Below are 17,710 nucleotides of genomic sequence, written 5' to 3'. Positions count from 1 at the left end.
CAGCAACTTGACATCCACATTCAGCAGTGAAATTGGCCTATATGATCCACACTGCAAGGGCTCCTTATCCCGCTTCAGGATCAGGGAAATCAGCGCCCGTGACATCGTCGGGGGCAAAACACCCCCCTCCCATGCCTCGTTAAAGGTCCGAACCAACAGGGGGCCCAACAGGTCCATGTATTTCTTATAAAATTCAACCCATCCGGTCCCGGCGCCTTCCCCGACTGCATGTGGCCAATCCCTCTAACCAGCTCCTCCAACTCGATCGGCGCCCCCAGTCCCTCCACCTGCTCCTCCTGTACCTTTGGAAATCGCAGCCTGTCCAAAAAGCTCTCCATTCCCCACCCCGCCCCCTTGCCGCGTCCCGCTTGCGAAGCTGATGCACCAGCATCCTGCTCGCCTTCTCTCCATACTCGTAGACCGTTCCCTGCGCCTTCTTCCACTGTGGCTCCGCCTTTCTGGTGGTCAATAAATCAAACTTGGCCTGCAGGCTACGGCGCTCCCCCAGCAATCCCTCCTCCGGGGCCTCCGCATACCTCCTATCTACACTCAACAGCTCCCCCACCAGTCTCTCGCTCTCCCCCCTCTCCCTATGGGCTCGGATGGAGATCAGCTCCCCCCTAATCACTGCCTTCAGAGCCTCCCACACCATCCCCACCCAGACCTCCCCAGTATCATTGACCTCGAGGTACCTCTCGATACATCCCCGGACCCTCCTGCACACCTCCTCATCAGCCAACAACCTCACGTCCAGACGCCAAAGCGGGCGCTGGTCCCGCACCTCCCCCATCTCCAGATCGACCCAATGCGGAGCATGGTCCGAAATCGCTATAGCCGAATATTCGGCCTCCTCCACCCTCGGGACCAGTCCCATACTCCCGAGCCCTCGGTCTCCCAAACCACCAGGGATCCACCCCTCCCATCTGGTCCATAAACCCCCTCAACACCTTGGCCGCTGCCGGCCTCCTGCCTGTCCTAGAACTAGAACGATCCAGTAGGGGATCCAGCACCATATTAAAGTCCTCCCCCATGATCAGGCCCCCCACCTCCAGGTCAGGAATGCGGCCCAACATACGCCTCATGAAACCAGCATCATCCCAATTCGGGGCATACACATTTACCAACACCACCCTCTCCCCCTGCAGCTTACCGCTCACCATCACATATCTGCCGCCACTATCAGCCACCACCTTAGACGCCTCAAACGCCACTCTCTTTCCCACCAGGATCGCCACCCCCCGGTTCTTCGCGTCGAGCCCTGAATGGAAAACCTGCCCCACCCACCCCTTCCTCAGACAAACCTGGTCCACCACCTTCAGGTGAGTCTCCTGGAGCATGGCTACGTCCACCTTCAGCCCCTTCAGATGTGAAAACACCCAGGCCCGCTTAACCGGCCCATTCAACCCCCTCACGTTCCACGTGATCAGCCGGATCAGGGGGCACCCCGCCCCCTCCCCCGTCGACTAGCCATAGCCCATACACTGCTCGCCTCTGGCCAGCACCCCCCCCCCCCTCGGCCCGTTTCCCACGGCGATAGAACCTCACCCGACCCACACCAGCTCCTCCCTGGCCAATCCAGCAGCAACCCGGTATCCCCCCCCCCCCCCCCCCCCCCAGGCCAGGACCCCTCCTAGTCGCGACATTCCCTCCATAATACTCCCGTGAGCCAGCTGACTTCTGCTGACCCCGGCAGCTCCCGCTCTAACTCTGACCCCTCCCCCCTGCAGCAGTTCCTTGGCATCGCTCCAGCGCGGGAAAACGGAACTGATACCCACGCCCCTTGCCTCCAGCTCCACCCCCCTCGTCCCGCAGCGCGGGAAACAAGAGGATAGCCCGCGTTTTCCCACTGCCCCACCCCACGCCCTCAACGCAGCTCCCAAAAAGCAGTCCCAACCCATCCACCAACCCCGTACAAACAAAAACAGAACAACCACAGACCCCAACACCCCCCTTAAAACACAAAACCATAACCAACATCATCCGAAAGCGGGAAAAAAAACAAACAGAATAACCAGCAACAGCATAAACAGTGATACAAAAAACCCCCACAGCCCCCAATCCCTAGTTCGAGTCCAACTTTTCAGCCTGCACAAAGACCCACGCCTCCTCCGGGGACTCAAAATAGTGATGCCGGTCCTTGTAGGTGACCCACAAGCGCGCAGGCGGCAGCATGCCGAATTTCACCTGCTTGCTGTGGAGAACCGCCTTCGTCCAGTTAAACCCGGCTCTCCGCTTAGCCACCTCCGCACTCCAGTCCTGGTAGACGCGCACTACCGAATTCTCCCACTTACTGCTCCTCACCTTCTTGGCCCATCGCAGCACACACTCCCGGTCACTGAACCGATGGAACCGCACCAGCACTGCCCGCCGGGGATCATTCACCTTAGGCCGCCTGGCCAGTACTCTGTGGGCCCCCTCCAGCTCCAGGGGCAGATGGAAGGATCCTGCCCCTACCAGCGAGTTCAACATCACGGCCACATAGGCCGACAGGTCAGACTCCTCCAGCCCCTCCGCGAGGCCCAGGATCCGCAAGTTCTTCCTCCTTGATCAAAACTCCATCTCCTCGAAACGATCTTGCGTTTTGTGGAAACGATTTTTGTGGAGCGCCTCGTGCATCTCCACCTTCCCCACGAGGGCCGAGAGCTCATCCTCGCGCTCAGAGGCCTGCTGCTGCAACTCAAGTATCGCTACACCCTGGGTTGTCTGGGTCTCCAGCAGCTTACTTGTCGTAACCTTCAGGGATTCCAGCAACTCCCCTTTCAGCTCCGTAAAATAGCGCAGAAGGGCCGCCTGCTGCTCCTCCGCCCACTGCCTCCACTCCTCAGTGGCTCCACCGGCTGCCATTTTGTCCACCTTCCCCCGCTTTTCCAGGGGAGCTGCTGCTGTTTTTCTCCTCACCCTACTCCGGGTCTGCACCATAAATCCCGGGGGGGTTTTGCTCCAGACCCCTTTACCCACCGGGAATCGTCGAATCAGCGCCGTTTGGGGCCCTTAAAAGAGCGCACAAGTCCTATAAAAGCGGGAGCTGCAGAACGTGCGGCTTAGCTCCGCATAGCCGCAACCGGAAGCTTCATCTTTTACTCTTGTTATAAATAAACAGTTTTGTTACTATTTTACTTGCAAATCTGGTGCATGAAACTCATTGGAGCAGTCAAGGGTCAAAGATCTCAGGAAAATACACAAATTATTGGTCAATTCACTTATGTTGGGACTGTGGGGCTGGAATTAACCATGCACACGCCCAACGCTTTAACACAAGTAATTGATTAAAATCAATGATTACCCCCTTTATGATTCCTTAATTACAGCTTCAGCAGCCACCTGCCTGTGCATACTTTAAACCAGGATTTTTAATAACATTACTACGACAAAATATAAAAATTTACTATATTCATCGCATAGTTCCAATCTGCCTTATACCCAGCACAGAAGGAGGGCCTTTGGCCTATTGTGCTGTACCTGCTTCCGAACTGAGCTGATAAGTAGTCCCATTCCCCCTTTTCTGTTCCTATAGTGTTGCAATAGTTTCCTTGTTTAAGTGAAGTTCCAATTCCATTTAGAAAGTCTTTACTTAATCTGCTTCCATGGTCCTTTCAGGCAGTACATTCTAATCATAACAAATTGCTTGAACAAAAATAATCCTCCCAATCTTCCTGGCCTTTTATGAATTATTTTGAATCTATGGGTTCCAGTTACTGAATCTCCTGACAGTGCAAACAGTTTCTCATTATTTGCTCATAGTTACTCATAGTTTTGACTCCTCTATTAAACTTAACTTTCTCTGTTCTAAGGAGATGAATCCCAGTTTCTCGAGTCTCTCCAAGATAGCTGAAATCTCACATCCTTAATATATGGTGGGTAATGATAAGAAGGAAGCAGCAGTTGAAGTTTTGACAAGAAAGCTTAATGCCCAGATTACTAAGCATGCTATGGAGGTTTGACCTGACCATATGCATAGCTATTTTTAAATACCATGATTGGTATAAAATGGTGTTGTATAAATACAAGTTATTGTTGTTGTTGTTGTTGTTGGGCATTCTAGTAATCAAGCAATTTTGTAGAAAAAACTTTCTGAAGCCTTTCGCTCTTTCACATCATGTATATAAAAATTAATATTGAACAATTTATCTTGGATAAGGTGTCACAAGGCAATGCTCCATTATTTTTGAAAATATGATCATTCATCGTTCAACTCGATGGAAATTTTGCAATTTGAATGGAGATGGGGAAAACTGCTTTAAAATGTAAGGCCAAATTTCAAGGCAAGGGTGAGAAGCAAACTAATCACCCACAGAAGAATGTGAAGAGAGAGATATTCCCTATAATCACGGCATCCATCGAAAATTGTAACTGCCTAAGGAAAAGACGTTTAAAATGTAGAGTACTGGCTATTAAAACAATGGTTGCCACAGCAACATCTACAACCTCTTGGAAATTGGTGAGTATTTCAAGGTAGAGCTGCCTAGCCACTTGGAGGGAGATTGCATGTGACATATGCAGTGTCAAGAAAGTCTTCAGCAGATGAAACAGGCTAATGGCTGCTCCCCCCCCCCCCCCCCTCTTTTGGAATAAGAGTGCACCTCGCTTGAAATACTAACTCAATCAGCAACCCAACAGCAAACCAAGATCTCATACTAGTTGCAATATCGTTTACATCTGACCACATACAAAAAAAGCGAACTCAAATCAGCCACAGCATTTAAAATCTCTGCCTCAAGGGTAATCAAGGGATTGTGTATTATTTTACCTTATTTACTGGACTCCCCTTATCTCTGATACCTGTCTATATGTGTGTGGGGGAAGGGGGAGCGGCAGTATGGCGCAAGACTGTGATGCGCGATCAATGAACACAGAAAAGGAGTAGTCCGAATCGAAGGCTTTAATCTACAAAACGTGTGCTCAGCAGCAGGAATACAGAAATGACCTGGCTGCTGGGAAACACGGGTTCTTATACTCCGCCTCGTAGGCGGAGCTACCTTCCTCTCGACCAACACTTATGCCAATGGGCAGCGAGCTTTCTACACCAATAGCAGCTCACACTCCCAGGTACCGTAATACTCCTAGTCATACTACCACATTCACCCCTTGTTGAGAAAGGAAGGCGGGGAATGAGAGAGGGGGGTGTCCCGTGCGAGTGGGATAAGAGACTGGTAGTATGACTAGTGATGTGAGATCATACCTCTCCAGCGGTGGCTGCCCACTGGCCCGTAACTATATACAGGAACGTGTCAGAACACGGTAACTATTTACAGAGTTGGAAACAAGAGAACAAACAAAAAAAAGTCCATTAACAGTTCATATCGACTCGATCGGGGGGCCTTGGATGTCTTCTGCGACCTGCGGAGCTTCGCTGGAGACATTGGAGATGCAGGCGTCCATGACTCCGGGAGCAATGATCCGGTCCTCGTGGCTGCGTCCGTACCCCTAGGCAGAGCTGGTGAGGGCCAGACCATGGGGGGGGGGGGGGGGGGGGGGTCTGGTCCTCCAGGCGAGGGGGTTGGCGGGGCAGGGAGGGGAGCCACTGCAGGAAGCAGTTGCGGCTGGAGGGGGGGGTGGGGGGACTGGTGCCGGGGGCGGGGATCCGGCAGGCGGCAGGTCCCGTAGGGAGACCGTGTCCTGTCGGCCATCGGGGTACTCCACATACGTGTATTGCGGGTTTGCATGGAGCAGCTGGACCCTCTCGACTAACGGGTCCGACTTGTGCGCCGCACGTATTTCCGGAGCAGGATTTCTTGGGGGCAGCCAGCCAGGTCGGGAGCGTGGTCCCTGAGGAAGACTTCCTGGGGAAGACAAGAAGGCGTTCGTGAGGCGTTTGATTGGCAGATGTGCAAAGCAGTGACTGGATTGAGTGGAGGGGATCTGGGAGGACCTCTTGCCAGCAGGAGACTGGGAGATTTCTGGACTGTAGGGCCAGCAGGACGGTCTTCCAGACCGTACCGTTCTCCCTCTCTACCTGTCCGTTACCCCGGGGGTTATAACTGGTCGTCCTGCTTGAGGCAATGCGCTTGTTGAGCAGGAATTGACGCAGTTCGTCGCTTATAAAGGAGGACCCCCGGTCGCTGTGGATGTATCAGCCTCCCCGGACAGGCGCCGGAATGTGGCGACTAGGGGCTTTTCACAGTAACTTCATTTGAAGACTACTCGTGACATTAAGCGATTTTCATTTTCATGTACGCGGGAAATCCGAACAGTGAAAAAATGGTGTGTAAGGCTTTAATGATGGTGGGTGTGGTCATGTCGGTGCAGGGGATGGCGAATGGGAAGCGGGAGTACTCGTCAATCATGTTGAGGAAGTACGTGTTACGGTTGGTAGAGGGGAGGGGACCTTTGAAATCCATGCTGAGGCGTTCAAAGGGGCGGGAAGCCTTTATCAGATGCACTTTTTCGGAGCGGTAGAAGTGTGGCTTGCACTCCGCGCAGATGTGGCAGTCCCTAGTGACTGTCCTGACCTCCTCGATGGAGGAGGGCAGGTTGCAGGTCTTTACAAAGTGAAAGAAGCGGGTGACCCCCGGGTGGCAGAGGTCCGCGTGTAGGGATCGGAGGTGGTCCACTTGTGCGTTGGCACAGGTGCCACGGGGCAGGGCGCCGGGAGGCTCGTTCAGCTTCCCAGGACGATACAAGATGTCGTAGTTGTAGGTGGACAACTCGATCCTCCACCGCAAGATCTTATCGTTCTTTATCTTGCCCCTCTGTGCATTGTCGAACATGAAGGCTACTGACCGTTGGTCTGTGAGGAGGGTGAACCTCCTGCCGGCCAGATAGTGTCTCCAGTGTCGCATAGCTTCTACTATGGCCTGAGCTTCCTTGTCGACCGAGGAGTGGCGGATTTCTGAAGCATGGAGGGTACGGGAGAAGAAGGCCACGGGTCTGCCCGCTTGGTTGAGGGTGGCTGCCAGAGCTATATCGGACGCGTCACTCTCGACCTCGAAGGGGAGGGACCCGTCGATAGCGCGCATATCGCTTTGCGATATCTGCTTTGATGCGGCTGAAGGCCTGGCGGGCCTCCATCGACAGGAGGAACGTGGCTGATTGGATGAGGGGACGGGCTTTGTTGGCGTAATTGGGGACCCACTGGGCGTAATATGAGAAAAAACCGAGGCAGCGCTTGAGGGCTTTGGGGCAGTGGGGGAGGGGGAGCTCCATCAGGGGGCGCATGCGTTCCTGGTCGGGGCCTATGACTCCATTTCGCATTATGTAGCCGAGGATGGCTAGGCGGTCGGTGCTAAACACGCATTTGTCCTTGTTGTAAGTCAGATTAAGGAGTTTTGTGGTTTGGAGGAATTTGCGGAGGTTGGTGTCGTGGTCCTGCTGATCGTGGCCGCAGATGGTGACATTATCGAGATACGGGAAGGTTGCCCATAAGCCGTATTGGTCGACCATTCGGCCCATCTCCCTTTGAAAGACCGAGACCCCGTTTGTGACACCGACGGGAACCCTTAAAAAGTGGTAGAGCCGCCCGTCCGCCTCGAACGCAGTGTACTTGCGATCGATTGCGCAGATGGGGAGCTGGTGGTAGGCAGACTTGAGGTCCATTGTGGAGAAGACCTTGTACTGCGCGATCCTGTTGACCAGGTCGGATATACGGGGGAGAGGGTACATGTCCAGCTGTGTAAACCTGTTGATGGTCTGACTGTAGTCTAGGACCATCCTATTCTTCTCCCCGGTTTTTACCACCAGAACTTGTGCTCGCCAGTGGCTGTTGCTAGCTTCGATTCGATGACCCCCTTCCTTCAGAAGCCGTTGGACCTCCGACCTGATGAAAGTCCGTTCCTGGGCACTGTAACGTCGGCTCCTGGTGGCGACAGGTTTGCAATCTGGGGTGAGGTTTGCAAACAAGGACGGGGGATCGACCTTGAGGGTCGCGAGGCTGCAGACAGTGAGGGGGGGGGGGGGCATTGGGCCACCGAATTTAAATGTTAAACTCTGGAGGTTACATTGGAAGTCTAACCCCAGGAGTGCGGCCACGCAGAGGTGGGGGAGGATGTAGAGTCTGTAATTTTTAAACTCCCTCCCCTGGACGGTGAGGTCCGCTATACAACACCCCGTGATCTGTACTGAACGGGAGCCAGAGGCCAGGGCAATTTTTTGTTTGACTGGGTAGACAGGGAGAGCGCAGCGTCTTACCGTGATGCGGTGGACGAAACTCTCCGTGCTCCCAGAGTTCAGCAGGCAGGTCGGCTCATGCCCGTTGAGCAGTATCTTTGTTGTTGCTGTAGAGAGGGTGCGGAGTCAAGACTGGTCCAGAGTGACTGAAGCGAGTCGTGGCAGATAGTCGGAGTCTTCATCGGGCAGTGAGTAGTCACCCGCGGGGTCCTCGGAGCCGAGCCAAGATGGCGGTGCCCGTCCGGACAGGCTCCGGAATGTGGCGACTAGGGGCTTTTCACAGTAATTTCATTGAAGCCTACTCGTGACAATAAGCGATTTTAATTTCATTTCATTTTTTTCATTTCAAATGGCGGAGCCCGTCCCCCGCACGTGGCGTCGGAGATGTAAAATGGCGGCGCCCAGAGGTCAAACATGGCTTTGGGTGATGGGGGCAGCGAGGTCCGCGGGGCCAAGGAGAGAGAGAGACGGGGGAGTCCCGCGGTCGCTGCCCGGGACCGCAGCGACTGCCTTTGCCTGGCACACGGCCACAAAGTGGCCTTTCTTTCCGCAGCCCTTACAGGTTGCAGAACGGTCTGGGCAATGTTGTCGGGGGTGCTTCGCCTGGCCGCAAAAATAGAAACGAGGCCCCGCGGGTTTTTCGGGGCGCCCTGCGGCGCAGGCCTGGGGGGTGTCCTAGTTCGTGGGGGAGAGCGAGGCTGGGTCTCACGCTGCCCAGGGGGCCGCCGCGCGGTCGGGGGCATAGGAGCGTGCGTTTCTGTTCGCGACATCTAGGGAGTTAGCGAGGGACCGTGCGTCCGTGAGACTCAGGGTTTCTCTCTCTAATAGTCTCTGGCGGATCAGTGGGGACTGCATGCCTGCAACAAAGGCGTCTCGGATGAGGAGTTCCGTGGGCTCATTAGCAGACACTTGTGGGGAGCTGCAGTTCCTCCCCAGTACAAGGAGGGCACGTTAAAAACCATCCAGTGACTCACCAGGGATCTGCTGCCTTGTGACTAGTAAGTGCCGAGCGTAGACTTGATTTACCGGCTTGACGAAGTGTCCTTTAAGCAGGTCCATGGCCGCGTCGTAGTCAGCTGTGTCCTCGATGAGTGTATATATGGCGGTGCCGACGCACGAGTGGAGGATGCGTAGTTTCTGCTCCTTCGTCGGGACGTTTTCCGCCGTACTAAGGTAGCTGTTGAAGCAAGCTAGCCAGTGCTTAAATATGAGTGTTACATTCGCTGCGTGGGGGCTAAGTCGTAGACTCTCCGGCTTGATGCGGAGCTCCATCCATGAAAATCTTGCAGATGAAATTGATGCGCGATCAATGAACACAGAAACGAAGGAGTAGTCCGAATCGAAGGCTTTAATCTACAAGAAGTGAGCCCAGCAGCAGGAGTACAGAAATGACCGAGCTGCTGGGAAACACGGGTTCTTATACTCCGCCTCGTAGGCGGAGCTACCTTCCTCTCGACCAATGAGAAGACAACACTTGGGCCAATGGGCAGCGAGCCTTCTACACCAATAGCAGCTCACACTCCCAGGTACCATAATACCCCTAGTCATACTACCACAGACTGCATGAGGGCTGAATGCTTACGGTTACACTTTTATTACTTCTCTTGGGTTTAGTGGTGAATAAACATTCTCCTTCTTTGATTGGCTGCTTATTGGTGAGCTTAAATAGTTAAATACATTCTGATTTGGAAAAGGCATATCCTCATGAAAAATAAACTTAAACCTTTGTTGTGACCAAAAAAGGAGGTTGAATAGAGAGGAGCCAGTTCACTCCTTCTCACATGGTCATAACAAAGATAACAAATGATTTGAGTGCACAAAATCAATACATGCATGTTATTCATAACACCTACATCCCTAATATGATGGGGTTGATGTATATAAAGTACCTGCAAGCATTAAGAAAAGCCACTAAAGCACTTAATAACAACTGTCCTTGTCTTGAAAACTTTTTGTTTTGTTCCCTCATCACAGATTGACTCTGGAACAAGAACACAATAGGTAATGGTTAAAAGTGAATCAGTATTGATTGTTTGTCGAAATAGCAGTAGTCAGTACTTCCCTGATGGCACTTACTTTCAGTGGAGCTGCCAGCCTCTGAGGCCCTTGATGTCAGGCAAGGCCCACCACTAATTTGTGAAGTACCTGAGTTGCACTTCGTTTGAAGCCAGTGGGTCTTCCACAAAAGAGCTGACTCGGGGCCCTCGCTAATTATCCTGCGACGGGAAAGACCCCCATCACCTTCATTAAATACCACCCCTTATGTGCAATGCAACAGGAGATCAACTGTGAGACTTGTAAATCAGTAAGAGACTTGCACCAGGTGTCCTTTACCTGCAGGTGTGCTTATTTTCAAAATGATCATATATGTAGTGAGCTGGATGAGACAAATATTTTGTGATTGGACTGCAGTATTCCTTCCTTGTTGTACCTCACCTAAGATTTTTCCCAATTCTGAAGCATTGCCAGAGAGTTAATTTTCCAGTTAATGAGCTACCACATTCATTGAAAGGGGATGCCCTGATCCTGGAATCTGCTAAATGGACACGGTGGTCGCTGTAAGCCCAGAGTGCCTGGTAGATCTAGTGGGCGGGTGGGGGCGTTACATAGAACATACAGTACAGAAGGCCATTCAGCCCATCGAGTCTGCACTGACCCACTTAAACTCTCACTTCCACCCTATCCCCGTAACCCAATAACTCTTCTAACCTTTTTGGTCACTAAAGGCAATTTATCATGGCCAATCCACCTACCTGCACGTCTGTGGACTGTGGAAGGAAACCGGAGCACCCGGAGGAAACCCACACAGACATGGGGAGAACGTGCAGACAGATAGTGACCCAGTGGAGAATCGATCCTGGGACCCTGGCGCTGTGAAGCTTGTGCGACCGTGCTGCCCTATGGTGGAATTAATATCCTGAAAACTGGCGGCCGCAGCAAAGAGGCTCCCGCAGGTCCACAAAATCACAGCTTTGTTCGGGGGATTTCCCGGCGGGTTTAAAAAAAAATTAAACTCCTGTGAAATAGGCCCTGCCTCCCTCGCCCTGCCCAGGCACCAAAGTTCCGTTCCACGGAGCTGAAGAGAAAAAAAAGAGAGACTGGTGCTGGTCAGCGGAGCAGCTGCACGTGAAGGAGGAGTGGGGATCGCAACAAGAAACAGCCTGAAAGTCTATGCATGGAGAGGATAAGACAAAAAAAAAAAAATTTTTATTCAACATTTAAAAAAAAAATCCTTTTTATATATATAAAAAAATTGTTTTTAAAAGGATAAAAAACCCTTGGAGTTTTTTTGTTTGAGGGGCAAAAAAAGGATTTCTTTTTCGCACCAAAACTCAGGAAAAAAAGAGAAAGGCACATAACAGAAATATGCCTGCAAATAATAATAAATCGGATGGCAAGATGTAAGAAGGAGCAGCAGCGAAGGCGAAGGCGAAAAGCAGGAGCTGCAGCCGCGCAGGCAGGCGGCCCCACGAGGCGAGTCGGAGAGTCAGATGAACCAGGAAGCGGAAAAGCTGGCGAACCGAGCAGAGGAGCATGAACAGGACGTGGCGACCTCCCCCCCCCCACTCCCCATGGTCGCACATGGTGCCGGCGTCCAAGATGGCGAACCCCGTGGGTAGAGAACAAAATTGTGTTAAAGATGGCGGCCCCCATGGGTCGCATGCGGCAGCCGAAATTGAAGACGGCGGCGCCCATGGATCGCACATAGCGGGTGGCGCGGCAGCTGGTGGCGGCCCCGACAGGAAGCAGGAAGCGCTGCTGGGCTTAGAAGTTTTAGGGAGAGATCGGGCCTGGCAGGCTTCTGCAAAGTGGCCCTTCCTCCCACACCCATTGCAAGTCGCGTTCCGTGCAGGGCAGCATTGTCTGGGGTGATTACCTTGGCTGCAAAAGTAGCACCTCGGGCTTCCGGCGTTGGCGGGCTGCTGCGCGGCACAGGCTTGCTCTGCACCCGGGTTGGATGATGGCGGTGACCACGAGGTCCACGAGGGTGCCACGCAGTCGGAGGATTTAGGCCTCCACGTTCTGGGAGGCCACCTCCAGCGAGTTTGAGAGGTGCACTGTCTCTGGGAGGCCGAGTGTACCCCCTTCTAGCAATCGCTGGCGGATATAGTTTGATTTCATGCTGCAACTTAAGCAACCCTGATCAGCAGCTCCGGGTGCTGGGCAGCCGATATCGCTTGGCAATCACAGTTCCGGCAGAGTACCCGCAAAGCACACAGGAATTCTGCAAGCGATTCCCCAGGGCGTTGTCATCTCGTGGCAAGGAGGTGCCAGCATACACCTCGTTAACCGGTTTCACATATTGTCCCTTTAGCAGCATTATTGCCTCCACATACGAGGGGGCGTCCCTGATGAGAAGAAAGACTCGTGGGTTCACCCGTGCGTGGAGGATCTGCTTCTTCTGGAGGTCTGTGAAGTCTTCGGTGAAGGTATACTTCGAAGCAGCTTAGCCAGTCCTCGAATGTTGCCGTTGCGTCGGCTGCCTGTGGGTCCAGCTCCAGTTGATCAGGCTTGAGTGATGAGTTCATCTTAGAAGTTTAGTGTATTAAATTGATATGCCATCAATAAACACAGGACGAGTGATGAACATAACTCGTGGTTAGGTGGATTGGCCATGCTAAATTGCCCGTAGTGTCCTAATAAAAGTAAGGTTAAGGGGGGGGTTGTTGGGTTACGGGTATAGGGTGGATACGTGGGTTTGAGTAGGGTGATCATGGCTCGGCACAACATTGAGGGCCGAAGGGCCTGTTCTGTGCTGTACTGTTCTATGTTCTATAACTGAGGCTTTAATACACTAAACAGCAAGCCTCCTGGCCTTTGATCCAGAACTGGATCGGAGGCGGAGACTAGCCACCTTTGTACATGAGCCCGAGGTGAGGAGCCACAGGCGGAGCCAGCCGGGACAAGCCCAGGCATGTAACAACACAATACAATGCAATACAGTGGTTTACCACAACAGGGCAGAAGGGGGGGAGGGGGGAAGAACACATGGGGGGCAGAGAGGAACAGGGACTAGGGGGGAGGAGGTGGGAGAGGAGTCGGGGGGAGAGCGCATAATAAAAGAGAAACGAAGAGACAGGTGAGGTAGATAAGCAGCACGAACACAGGCCTCGGCGGGCATGGAGCAGGGCGAGGAACAAAGGTGGCGCCACAAACAGCCACCAGTGAGTGCTTAAGGGCGAAGGTAGACCCTGGAGTGCAGGGGCGCAGCCATGTAGCGTACACATAGCTGGCAGCCATGTTGGGTGCCCCCTGGACAAAAGGAAACCCTGGAGCTCTGGGGCACGACCTCATGGTGAGAGCGATGACCGTGGCCATTTTGGACGGCCCTCCAAAGAAGGGAAACCCCGGAGTGCAGGGGTGCGTCCACCAGGTAAGTATGGGTAATCCCGCAGGACCAAGGGGTTGAAAACATCCCACCAGGATTGTTACCTGGAACGTAAGGGGACTCAACGGCCCGGTGAATAGATCCAGAGTCTTCACCCCCTAAGAGGCCTAAAAGCAGATATAATCTACCAACAAGAGACGCATCTGAGGGAGAAGGACCGACTGCTGGTAAGAAAGGGCTGGGTGGGACAGACATACCAATCATGCTACGGGACGAGGGTTGGGGGGTGTAGCAATATTAATTAGCAAGAGGGCGAGGTTTACGGAAACCAAGACAGTTACGGACCCAGGGGCACGATACGTCATGGTCAACGCTCCCAACTGGGAAGAGACAGAATTCATAAAGAAGACCATGGCAGAAAACCCCAACCTTGACACACACCGACTGATCATGGGAGGGGCGACTTCAACTGTGTACAAGACCCACTGACCGACCGATCAAACACCAGAACTGGGAAAAAGACTGGCATGGCTAGGGAACTAGGAGCATTTATGGAGCAGATGGGGGCGGTGGACCCATGGAGGTTCCTGCATCTGGGAGAGAAGGAATTTCATACTTCTCACAAGTATACAAGGTATAGACCCGTATCGACTTCTTTGCAGTGGGGAAATCGGTGCTTCCAGGGATCACGGGAACGGAGTACTCCGCAATCGTTGTCTCTGACCATGCTCCACACTATATGGATGTGAGGTTGGAGACAGACCAGGCCCAGCGCCCCACTTGGAGGCTGGACAAGGACCTCCTGGCCGACAAGGCCTTCTGTCAAAAAACATCGCGGGCCATAGGCGACTACGTTAGTGACAACCAAAACGTGGAGGTCTCACCCTCCACATTCTGGAATGTGCTGATGGCCGTGATTAGAGGAGAGATCATAGCCTACAAGGCAAGCAGAGATAGGGCAGAGAGGGTGGCCAGGCAACAACTGGTGGACTCCATCCTGGAAGTCGACAGAAAATACTCCGAGGCCCCGACTGTAGAGCTGCTGGCTGAGAGAAAAAATCTGCAAATGGACTTTAACCTGCTAACGAGTAGGAAAGCAGTGTACCAACTCCACCAGACATGGGGGACCTTCTACCAACACGGAAAGAAGGCTGGCCTCCTATTGGTTCACCAGCTGAGAAAGCAGGCAGCCAGGAGGGGAATAGCGCAGGTAAAGGATAGCAGAGGCAGACTGGTAACAGAATTAAAGGAGGGCAATCGGGCATTTAAGACCTTCTACCGGGGACTGTATGCCTCCGAGCCCCCCCAACGGGGGCGCGGGGATGAAACAGTTCCTAGACGCACTGGAACTACCAGTTGTGGGAGAAGTCAGGCAAGGGGAGCTGGAAGCACCAATAGATCTGGGAGAAATCATGGAGAGCATCAGCTCCATGCAAGCGGGAAAGGCACCGGGACCTGACAGGATCCCGGCGGACTTCTACAAACAATTTGCACCAGTCCTGGCCCCACACCTAAGGGACATGTTCACGGACTCACTGGCAAGGGGCACCCTGCCCCCCATGTTAGCACAGGCCACAATTTCACTGATATCCAAAAAAGATAAAGACCTGACGGAATGTGGATCATACAGACCCATTTCACCGCGAAAATACTCGCAAAGGTCCTGGCCAAAAGGCTGGAGGGCTGCGTACCAGAGTTGGTCGCAGAGGACCAAACAGGCTTTGTCAAGGGTAGGCAGCTCACAGCGAACATCAGGCGACTGCTGAACATAATAATAACCCCCTCTATGGAGAGAGCACCAGACGCGATCATCTCCCTGGACGCAGAAATGGCCTTCGACAGAGTCGAATGAAAATACCTCCTCGAGGTACTGGAACGGTTTGGGCTAGGAGCGGGGTTCACCTCCTGGGTGAGGCTCCTGTACAACGCTCCCTAAGCGAGCGTCTGAACTAACACCACCAGCTCTGAATACTTCCAGCTGCAGAGAGGAACAAGATAGGGCTGTCCCCACTCTTGTTCGTGCTAGTGATTGAACCTCTGGCGATAGCCCTGCGGGACGCGAAAAGCTGGAAAGGAATCCAGAGAGGAGACAGAGAGCACAGAGTCTCACTCTATGCAGATGACCTGCTCCTCTATGTCTCGAAGCCACAGGAGGGTCTGAAGGCAATACTGCAAATGCTGAAAGAGTTTGGAACCTTCTCGGGCTACAAACTTAACCTGGGCAAAAGCGAGACATTCCTAGTGAAACCAAAAGGGGAGGGAGAGAGCGGGAGGGACTTCCATTCAAAACAGCCCAGAACAGATTACGCTACCTGGGGATCCGGACAGCCAGAGACTGGACACAGATCCACAAGTGGAACCTGACCAGCCTGGTGGAGGAAGAAGAGACCTTCAAAGGGGCTCATTCCCACTCTCCCTAGTGGGGAGAGTGTAGACGATCAAGATGAACATAATGACAAGGTTCTTCCTGTTTAGATCCATTCTGATCTTCATCCCCAAGGCCTTCTTCCAAAATGTTGACAGTCTAATCATGGTGTTTGTGTGTATGTGTGTGTGTGTGGAGGAGGTGGGGGTGGGGGAGTGGGAAAGGCGATAAGAACCCGAGAATTCCCAAGCTGACACTGCAAAGAAGGAAAATCAAAGGAGGCTTGGCCTTACCAAACCTACAATACTACAACTCGGCAGGAACAGCAGAAAGAGTGAGGGGATGGGTACAAGAACCCGACACAGATTGGTTACAAATGGAGGAGGCATCCTGTAAAGGAATGACCCTCTGGGCCCTGGCCACAGCAGCACTCCCATCCTCCTCAACAAGATACACAACGAGCCCAGTGGTAGCGACCATGCTGAGAAAGTGGACCCAGCTGAGACAACACTTCTGGATAGCCAAAATGTCCCCCATGGCTCCCATATGCAGCAATCACAGATTCACTCCAGCCTGGATACCACCTTCAAAAGATGGAGGCGGGACGGGGGCACATTGACGGTCGGGGACTTCTACGTAGAGCACAGACTAGCGACTCCAGCCGAACTGACGAGGAAGTGGAGGCTAGCAAAAGGACAGGAAATGAGACACATGGGGCTTTTTAGCACAGGGCTAAATCGCTGGCTTTGAAAGCAGACCAAGCAGGCCAGCAGCACGGTTCGATTCCTGTAACAGCCTCCCCGAACAGGCGCCGGAATGTGGCGACTAGGGGCTTTTCACAGTAATTTAATTTGAAGCCTACTTGTGACAATAAGCGATTTTCATTTCAGGGGCTGGTTTAGCTCCCTCAGCTAAATCGCTGGCTTTTTAAAGCAGACCAAGCAGGCCAGCAGCACGGTTCGATTCCCGTACCAGCCTCCCCAGACAGGCGCCGGAATGTGGCGACTAGGGGCTTTTCACAGTAACTTCATTGAAGCCTACTCGTGACAATAAGCGATTTTCATTTCACACCTCCAAATAACACTTCCTCCGCAAAGAGACAATAGGGTATCCAGGGGTCCCAGAAACCACACTACGGGAGGACCTGATAGGCACAAGCAACAAGAAGGAGGGGGCTATGTGGGAAAATATACGGACAGCTACTGGACAGAGCCCGGACTCCACTGGACGAGACCAGACAAAAATGGGAGGACGAACTGGGTCAGAGGTAGGATGGGGATTCTGGAGCGAAGCACTGAGCAGGGTGAACTCCACCTCCTCCTGCACAAGGCTAAGCCTAATGCAGCTCAAAGTGGTGCACAGAGCGCACCTGACCAGAACCGAATGAGCAGGTTCTTCCCAGAGGTGGAGGACAAATTGAGCGGTGCCAGAGGGGCCCAGCCAACCACACCCACATGTTTTGGGCTTGCTCCAAACTTGATGGGTTCTGGACAGCCTTCTCCAAGTCAATGTCCAGGGTTGTGGGGGTGAGGGTGAAGCCATGCCCAGTAGTGGCAATCTTCAGGGTATCGGAGCAGCCAGAGTTACACATGGTGAAGGAGGCCAACGCCCTCGCTTTCTCTTCCCTAATCGCATGCCGGAGAATCCTGCTCGGTAGCGATCGGCAGCACCACCCATAGCTGCAGACTGGCTCGCTGACCTCTCGGAATTTCTTCACGTGGAGAAGATTAAGTACGCCACCCAAGGGTTAGAGGAAGGCTTCCTGGATACTTGGGGGCAGTTTGTTGGTCTGTTCCAAAACCTGTTCGAGTCCAGCAACGAGGAGTTACCTAATAAGAACATTTTTTAAAATACCAAGATAGATGAGGTCCCACAAGACTGCGCAACCCGGCAAGGGGTGGGGGGGGGGGGGG

The 17,710-nt window shown here is 53.1% G+C and overlaps 1 protein-coding gene across 11 annotated transcripts in view; it reads right to left on the bottom strand.

The window, feature by feature from the left end:
• Positions 1-17,710, bottom strand: part of LOC119956323 (meiosis inhibitor protein 1) — a 536,433-nt gene that overhangs the window by 306,204 nt on the left and 212,519 nt on the right. For 9 of the 11 annotated variants that reach the window (XR_005458631.1, XM_038783445.1, XM_038783450.1 and 6 more), the window contains one exon: positions 9,993-10,084. The exons of the other annotated variants lie outside the window; for them this stretch is intronic. Coding sequence is in view for 8 of the 9 variants with exons in the window: in XM_038783445.1 (XP_038639373.1) it covers positions 9,993-10,084 (92 nt within the window). In the remaining variant the exon portion in view is untranslated. The remainder of the gene's footprint in view (positions 1-9,992; positions 10,085-17,710) is intronic. 11 annotated transcript variants of the gene reach the window in all.

This window comes from Scyliorhinus canicula, chromosome 23 (genome assembly GCF_902713615.1).
Source record: "Scyliorhinus canicula chromosome 23, sScyCan1.1, whole genome shotgun sequence".
Taxonomy (NCBI): domain Eukaryota; kingdom Metazoa; phylum Chordata; class Chondrichthyes; order Carcharhiniformes; family Scyliorhinidae; genus Scyliorhinus; species Scyliorhinus canicula.
This window is presented reverse-complemented; position numbering and strand designations above follow the sequence as displayed.